Source organism: Propithecus coquereli, unplaced genomic scaffold, assembly GCF_000956105.1.
Source record: "Propithecus coquereli isolate 6110/MARCELLA unplaced genomic scaffold, Pcoq_1.0 Scaffold217, whole genome shotgun sequence".
Lineage (NCBI taxonomy): Eukaryota > Metazoa > Chordata > Mammalia > Primates > Indriidae > Propithecus > Propithecus coquereli.
The window spans coordinates 3,350,028-3,358,939 of record NW_012146856.1 but is presented as its reverse complement, the minus strand read 5'-3'; the positions used below and the strand labels follow the sequence as shown (position 1 = coordinate 3,358,939).

Here is an 8,912-nt window from a genome sequence, read left to right as displayed (position 1 = left end):
GGAATAAGCCGACCTTATGATAAATATAAGTTATTAAATCCAAGAAAATTTGTAGATTCATATTTATACTTTCTATAAGATGCTGGTAAATGGACAATGTGCAGCATTTCCTGGGAACAGCAAATTCCACCTGTCTTCTGAACAGCAGGTCTCTATAGGGGGTGTGTAGGGAAAGATGTGCTGCATCCATAGGCAGTGTATTGGCTAATATTAAGAATGATATTGCTAAAATTTCAAAAATAAAATCTGGCAATCAGTATAGTAAGTACAAGAACCACTGGAAAAGACCAGAGCTGACTCCTGATGTTTACTTCTTTTTGCTTTCAAGATACAGGTGTATAACAGAGATGATGAGAATTCTGAGCCTTGCTTGTGGCAATTCTACCAAAAGGGGACTGTATGGCACCACCACAAAACTTCATAAATTACCCTGAACATACTCAGTTATTCACTATTTGTTCGGAGCAAAGCATGAAATAGTCTTCAAACACATTGAGTTATAGATTGTGAAAGAGTGACTTTTTTAAAACATAAAGTGCAAAAGTGCTGAAGTTTTCAAAGTTTTTTTGAGTTCTTCTTCTTTTTTTTTTTTTTGTTAGATGCCATTTCCTGCGGGCAGTATTATGGCACAGTGAGTAGAAGGGAAAGCAGTTTTCCAACACATATCCCAGACCTTTTGCTTTCTTATTTATTTGATGTCGTTAAGGGTTTAACAAAGCCTTCTTCATAAACTTTCAAAATAGCTTCACATACAAATCTGTATTGACTCTGAAAAATAAAACATAAAAAATACAATTGATCAGAAAAATCAGAAATGGAACAAAAAAAGACAAACATCTCACTTGGCTTACTTATTAAAAAAATGACGGTAAAACGCTTTTGTTGGCAAAACTCATTCGTATGTTGCTGGAAGAGATGTCAAATACTGCAACCCCTATAAAGGAGAAGATGGCAGCATCTAACAAAATTAAATTAATTTACCTTTTGACCCAGCAATCCCACTTCTAGGAATCTGTCCAAAAGATAAACTAGAAAAAGAAATTGAAAACACATATTCACAAATGAGGCTATTTATTGCCTGATTATGATAAAAAAGGTAGAAATAATCCAACTGCCATCAATAGGGACTGGGTAAGTAATCCATTGTACATTCTCACAATAGAATACTACCTAGGTGGGAAAAAAAGGAATTAAAAGTCTACACACTACTCTAGAATAATTCCAGGATATTTAATTAAGTAAAAAAAAAAGCAATGTTGAAAAGAAGTATGCACAATATATTATCTTTATTGAAGAAGGGGGAATACAAATATCTATCTCTCTATTTATTTCAGTATATGTTAAAAAAAAAAAAAAAGCAACGGAAGGATAAATCATTAAAAAATGGTTTCCTACAAAGGGATAAAGGGAAAAGGGAGCAGGAGAGGGATAAAGACTGGACGGATTTCCTTAAATATACCTTCCTTCTTTTATAGATTTTATTTTGGAACCATGTACATATAGCACATAATTATAAGATTAATTTCAAAAATCCCTAAATAATGGAAACTATCATGAAACAAATTAACATGTGTATCTAGTTGATGGCATAACCACATAGAGGGAGCTACTTCAAAGGACTTTAAAAACAGTAATTTGACTGCCTATCTGTGGTAGGATGTATGCAAAGGGCGAAAGGAACTGTGAAAAAATGGAAAACTCTTTTCAGTAGCCTTATTGTTTATGGTGTAGTGTTAGTATTATTATGAAACTGTTGCTGTACAATGTGGAATAAAACAAATGAGTACTTGTGATATTCTAAGTCTTTCATTGCCGGTATTGTAGAGAACTAGTAATCTTGTTAAAAAAGAAAGGAGATGAAGATGTGAGACAAAAGAGATTAAGTAAAAATATCGCAGTCCCGAATCTACATTGGAAACATCAGCATTAACCAATGACACATGTAGTTTCCTGGCTCTGGCAATTGAACATTTTTAGAGACAAATATTATCCAAGCAATAACAATCCCTAGGCCGGGTGCAGTGGCTCACGCCTGTAATCCTAGCTCTCTGGGAGGCCGAGGCGGGCGGATTGTTTGAGCTCAGGAGTTCGAAACCAGGCTGAGCAAGAGCGAGAACCCGTCTCTACTAAAAATACAAAGAAATTTTTTTTTTTATTTCAGCATATTATGGGGGCACAGATGCCTAGGTTACGTATGTTGCCCTTGCCCCGCCCCCCAAGTCCGAGTTTCAAATATGTCCGTCCTTCGGGTGGTGCGCATTGCACTCTGTGTGTATGAAAATACCTGTCCCCTCCTCCCTCCTCCCCCCTGCCCAACATCCAATAGATGTTAAAATACAAAGAAATTAATTGGACAACTAAAAATACATAGAAAAAATTAGCCGGGCATGGTGGCACATGCCTGTAGTCCCAGCTACTCGGGAGGCTGAGGCAGAAGGATCGCTTGAGCCCAGGAGCTTGAGGTTGCTGTGAGCTAGGATGACGCCACGGCACTCACTCTAGCACGGGCAACACAGTGAGACTCTGTCTCAAAAAAAAAAAAAAAAAAACAATCCCTAGAGCTCAGAGAGTGGTACCTAAAATAATTTCTCAATAAAAACCACCAGGACTTCTTGGAGAAACTAGTGGAGAAACTAATCTGGGGAATGAAATGTACAAGCTGGGCCTGGGCATCTTTTCTGATAGCAGTCAAAGTTGCTAGGGTCTTGACAAAAGGACTCTGGAGACAAGTTGAATAGGCTCCCACTGGCCCAAAATGGGAAAATTTGGGTATCATTAAGAAAAATAACTACAATGGCCAGGTGTAAGTGGCTCATGCCTGTGATCCTAGCACTCTGGGAGGCCAAAGTGCAAGGACTGCTTGAAGCTAGGACTTTGAGACCAGCCTGAGCAAGAGCAAGGCCCCGTCTCTACGAAAAATAGAAAAATTAGCAGGGTGTGGTGGTGCGGGCCTATAGTCCCAGCTACTCAGGAGGCTGAGGCAGGAGGATCACTTGAGTCCAGGAATCTGAGGTTATAGTGAGCTATGATGATGACACTGCATTGTAGCCTGGGTGACAGAGCAAGACCCTGTCTCAAAAAAAAAGAAGAAAAAGAAAAGAAAAATATACTACAATGGGTTGAAATATCAAATATGTTTAAAACCATGATTTCAAAATAATACCAAAACAAAAGTCATCACCATTGGAGGGAAATAATGAACCAACTCATATTGAAAACATGTAAATAAAGGAAGAGAATCAAGTGTTTATCTTGCTTTTCCTATACACACTGTACCACTGGTTAACCAAACAGGAGATAAGAAGTTTCTCTTTAAAGAAGTATTCCAGCTAATAAATAAAGAAGGAATGATAGAATTAGAATATCATTATCTTACAAGCCTAGTGAATTAATGGATGCAGGCATGGATCACCAAAAGTTGCTAACATCACAAAAATAAAGACGATCAGATGTTATATGCCTCTTGAGGAAAGAACATTACCACCTAAGTTGCTTAAGCCATACAGTTACCACTTTTAGAAAACATAGAAAACACCATTTTGAGGATATAAACCAGCAAAACCCAGATTGTGGGAAACTATTAATATATAATGCAAACAAACTGGTTTGTTCATCAAATAAAATGCAAGAAAAAAAGACAAGAGACACGAGGAGGAAGTTTTAGATTAAAAGAAATTTAGGAGACATATAAACCAATCAAAATGTAGAGACTGTATTTGAATTCTGATTTTAAACAAACTCCTAAAAACAAAAACAACCCATTAAGTATGCTATGATCTCCAGCAATTCCATTTGTGGGTATACATCTGAAAGAAATGAAAAAGCAAGGTCTCAAAGAAGTATTTATATACCCATATTCATAGCAGCATTATTCATAATAGTCAAAAGGCAAAACTAATGCAAATGTCTACTGATAAACAGATGGAAAAACAAAATGCGGTATATACACGCAATAGAATATTATTCAGCTTTAAAAGGGAAAGAAATTTTGACATATGATACAACATGGATGAATCTTGAGGACATTAATCTAAGTGAAACAAGCCAATCAGAAAAAGACAAATACAGTATGGTTCCACTTATTATGAGGTGATTAGAGTAGTCAAACTCACAAAACAAAAAGTAGAGTGTTGGTTACCAACAGCTGGGAGAAAAGAAAAATGAGGAGTTGTTTAATGGGTTTTGGAGTTTTGGTTTCACAAGATAAGAAAGTTCTGGAGAATGACTGTACAACGATGTAAATATACTTAAATATTACTAAAATGTTTACTTAAAAATGGTTAAGATGATAAATTCTATGTTATGTGTATTTTACCACAATTAAAAACTTAATAAACAAGCAACATATAAAAAAAATTATACTCTCTGTCCAAGTGAGATTTATCTCAGGAATACAAGGTTAGTTTAGTTTAACATCCAAAAATCAATCAATGTAATAATGCCTTAATAGAACAAAAAGGCAAGAAACCCTACATGATCATCTCAGATAGCAAAAAAGCACTTGACAAAACTGAACACCCTTTCATGATGAAAACACTCAATAAACTAGTAACAGAAGAAACTTCAACTTGATAAAGAGTGTTTATAAAAATCCTATGGCTAATATAACTTAGGGGTGAAAAACTGAAAGCTTTATTAGTAAAACCAGGAAGAAAATAAGTGTTCTTGTCTTACAGCTTCCAGTCAACATTGTACTGGAGGTTCTAGCCAGGATACTTATGCAAGAAAGAAGGAAAGGAAAGGAAAAAAGGAAAGGAAAAAAGGAAAGGAAAAAAGGAAAGGGAAAGAGGGAAAGAGGGAAAGGGAAAGGGCCTCTAGATTGGAAAGGAAGAAGTAACCTATCTCTATTTGCAGATGACATGATCTTATAAGAGACAATCCTAAAAAATTAACTCTCACACACAAAAAACTCTTGGTTAATAAATGATTTCGGCAAGGTTGCAGTTTACATGATCAATATACAAAATCGATAGTATTCTTACGCCCTAGCAATGAACAGTATTAAAATGAAATTAAGTAAATGATTCCATTTACAATAGTACCAAAAAAGACTAAAATACTTAGGAATAAAGTTAACCAAAGAACTGTAAGACCTGTATGCTGAAAATTACAAAAAGCATCACTGAAAAAAACCCAAGATCTAAATAAACAGAAAGAGAATACTGTGTTCACAGTTTGGAAGACATAATATCATTAATACGGCAGTACTTCCCAAATTGATCTGCAGATTCAAAATTCTGGTTGCCTTTTTTTCCAGAAATGACAAACTGATTCTAAATTCATATGGAAATGCAAGGGATGCAGAACAGCTACAACAATCTCAAAAAAGGAAAACAGAATTAGGGTTTCAGATTTCCTGCTTTCAAATTTTACAACAAAGCTATAGTAATCAAGACAGTATGATACTAGCATAGGAACAGACATATAGATCAATGGATTAGAATTAAAAGTCCAGAAATAAATTCTTACATTTGTGATCAACTGATTTTTGACAAGAGCCCTGAGACAATTCAAGGGGAAAGAACAGTCCTTTCAACAAATGGGGCTGGTACAAGTGGGTATCCACATGCAAAAGAGTAAAGTTGGAACCCTACTTCAGACCATATACAAAAATTAACCCGAAATGGATCATAGTCCTAAGTGTGAGAGCTATAACTATAAAATTCACAGAAGAAAACAGAGGAATATATCGTCATGATGTTGGGTTAAGCAATGATTTCTTAGCAATAACAACAAAAGGAAAAACTGATAAACTGACTTCATCAAAATTAAAAATTTTTGTGCTTCGGATGATAAAGAAAGTGAAAAGACAGAATGGAAGAAAATATTTGCAAATCATACATCTGATAAGGGACTTGGATCCAGAAAATATAAAGAACCTGGCTCATGCCTGTAATCCCAGCTACTGGGGAGGCTGAGGTGGGAAAATCGCTAGAGACCAGGAGCTTGAGACCAGCCTGGGCAACACAGTGAGACACTGTCACTACAAAAATAAAATATAAAATAGTTAGCTGGGCACAGTACCTTGTGCCTATAGTCCCAGCTACTTGGAAGGCTGAGGTACCATGTGAGCTAGGAGCTAGGATCATGTGAGCCTAGAAGTTCAAGGCTACAGTGGGCTATGACTGTGCTACTGTACTCCAGCCTGGGTGACAGAGTGAGACCCCATCTCTAAAAAAGAAAATATAAAGAACCCTTACAACTCAACAACAAAATGATAATCCGATTAAAAAATGAGCAAAAGATTTGGACAGTTCTCCGAAGAAGAAAATATACAAATAAATGGTCAATTATCACATGAAAAGATGATTAACATCATTACTTATTAGGGAAATGAAAATCAAATTCACAATGAGATAGCACTTCATATCCAGTAGGATGGCTAAAATAAAAAAGATAATAACAAATGTTGATGATGATATGGAGAAAATGAAATTCTCATACACTGCCAGTGGAATTGCAAAATGGTACAGCTGGGTAGCAAAAATCTGGTATTCTTAAAAGATTAAACAGAATTATCAATGGCCCAGCAATTTCATTCCTGGGTATACTCAAGAGAAATGAAAAGACATGTTCACGCAAAAACATACACACAAAATTCATGGCAGCATCATTCGTATTAGCCCCAAAGTGAAAACAACTCAAATGTCCATCAATGGATGAATGGATGAACAAAATACTGTATCCCCATACAATATTATTGAGCAATAAAAATGAAGTACTGATACATACTACAATACGGATAAACCTTTCAATATTATGCTAATTAAAAGAAGCCAGTTACAAAAGATAAATTATATGATTCCTTTAATAGGAAAGGAATAGGCAGATTGGAATTGTCCAGAATAGGCAAATCTATGGAGACAGAAAGGACATCAGTGGTTGCCTAGGCTGTGGGGGGGGGGGTTAAGGTTAGGGAGGGTATGAGGAGAAATGGGAATAACTGTTAATGAGTATTGGGTGATGAAAATGTTTTAAAATTACATAGTAGTGATAACTGCAAATCTCTGTGATATACTAAAAACCATTGAACTGTACACTGTAAGAGGGTGAATTTTATGGTATGTAAATTATATTTTAATAAGGCTGTTGTAAAAAAGATGATTTTTATGAAACTACTAGAAATCTGAACACTGGCTATTTGATAATATTAAGGAATTATTAATTACATTTAAGTGGAATAATGGTACTATACTTTTGTTTAAAAGGAAAAACACTCCTTATATTTTAGAGATACAAACTAAAATATTTATGGACAAAATGATATACTGTCTAAGATTTGCTTCAAATATGGGGAAAGTGAATAGCTGTTCATATGAAATAATATGGCAAATGTTGGGTCTGAGTACTGACATAGTATTCATTATATTATATTGTCTACCTTTTTGTATGTTTGAAACTTACTACAATTAAAAACCAAAAAGATGACAGGCACTTACTAGATCATATAGGTCAATCTGCTTCAAGTAACCTTATTGATACCAACAATGTTAACATACCATAATGGCTTAATTAATATAAAAGATAATCTTAACATGAACTAAAATTCCATGATTCCTCTTTTGATTCCTAGAGTATAATTAAGATTCAGTGTAAAATACACTAAATAATTTAATTCTATTACTTTTTTTTCCTGCTGTTGTTGCAATTTAAGTTCTTATGTTAGAAAGAAAAGCAATTTCACCATAGCTGTTTCACAGAAAGCAGGTTTATCAAGACTCTCCAGATTAAGGATACTATCATTCTCAGCATTCCACTTGACCAAGTAATACAAAGCAAGTTCCTCTGCACCTGTTTAAGTATGCAATATTTAACGTGACAGGCAACTTGCATGTGGGCAAAACTTTTTCTGTAAAAGGCCAGATATTAAATATTTTAGAAATTGCAGGTCATATGGTACTGCTGCAACTTCTTAACTCCACTATTACAGTACGAAAGTGCAGCCAGACAATACATAAACAAATAGCATAACTGTGTTCCACTAAAACTTTATTGACAAAAACAAGTGGCAGGCCAGATTTGGCTAGCGGGCAATAGTTTGCTGATCCCTGTGCTAATGGTTATTTAGCTCCTGGCAAGGGACTAAAAAGACAAACATGATTTAGAATACACACTGGTAACAGAAATCATCATGTTGAGAATACACACTTGTATATGAAGCACAGTACTTACAGGTGTTTGGATCATCATGGCTCGCTGATCTCTCATTGTCCTTACAATGTCTAGTGGATAAACTGGCTGATTGCATTCAATGAGACACATGGCCGTTTCCATAGTAATAAGAACCCCAGTTCTTCCAATTCCAGCACTAAAAAAGACAAATATGGGTAGCGTCTTATTGATATTATTCTGTTAAACTACTTGTAGTTTTGTGTAGAAAATGAAGTTATAATATAGAAAGAACAATTTCATTTGAATGTTTTACATTCCAAAAGTAGCAAGCAGAATATCCTGAAAACAACAAAAAAGGTGGTCTTAACTGACTCATTTAATATAGATTAAATGGTTTATATTCCCCTCCCACCACTGTTAGTTGGGAAAATACTATTTTAAAAGAGTTACATTTCAGTTTTAAAAATCTGAACAAAGTATAGAAGTTTATTAGATCAGCCTCCCCTTGAAATGCAGAATAAAAGAATTAAAATAACAAATTAACAAATATGCAATAGACAACAGTATTTTATACGCTTATATATATCAGTCTTTTAAACAAAATTTAAACTTTACCATTGAGATAATCAATAACAATTCTTTGAAGTTTAATCTGTGAACATGAATGTAGTAGCTATTGAGGACTCGGGATGTGAAATGGCTCAATATGTTTTGCCATTCTTGCTACTTTGCCCCTCAAATATTTGGTCTACGCTCTGTTTTGATGATTTGAAAGCCTACTCTTTTTTTTTTTTTTTTTT

The 8,912-nt window shown here is 34.8% G+C and overlaps 1 protein-coding gene across 1 annotated transcript in view; it reads right to left on the bottom strand.

The window, feature by feature from the left end:
• Window positions 1-286: 286 nt before the first annotated feature.
• The window catches only part of PTPN4 (protein tyrosine phosphatase, non-receptor type 4 (megakaryocyte)), a 169,541-nt gene continuing 160,915 nt past the window's right edge, over window positions 287-8,912 (bottom strand). The window contains exons 24-25 of the mRNA XM_012644655.1: window positions 8,173-8,308; window positions 287-768 (exon numbers count right to left, since the gene is read on the bottom strand). Coding sequence (XP_012500109.1) covers window positions 685-768; window positions 8,173-8,308 — 220 coding nt within the window. The 3' untranslated portion in view covers window positions 287-684. The remainder of the gene's footprint in view (window positions 769-8,172; window positions 8,309-8,912) is intronic.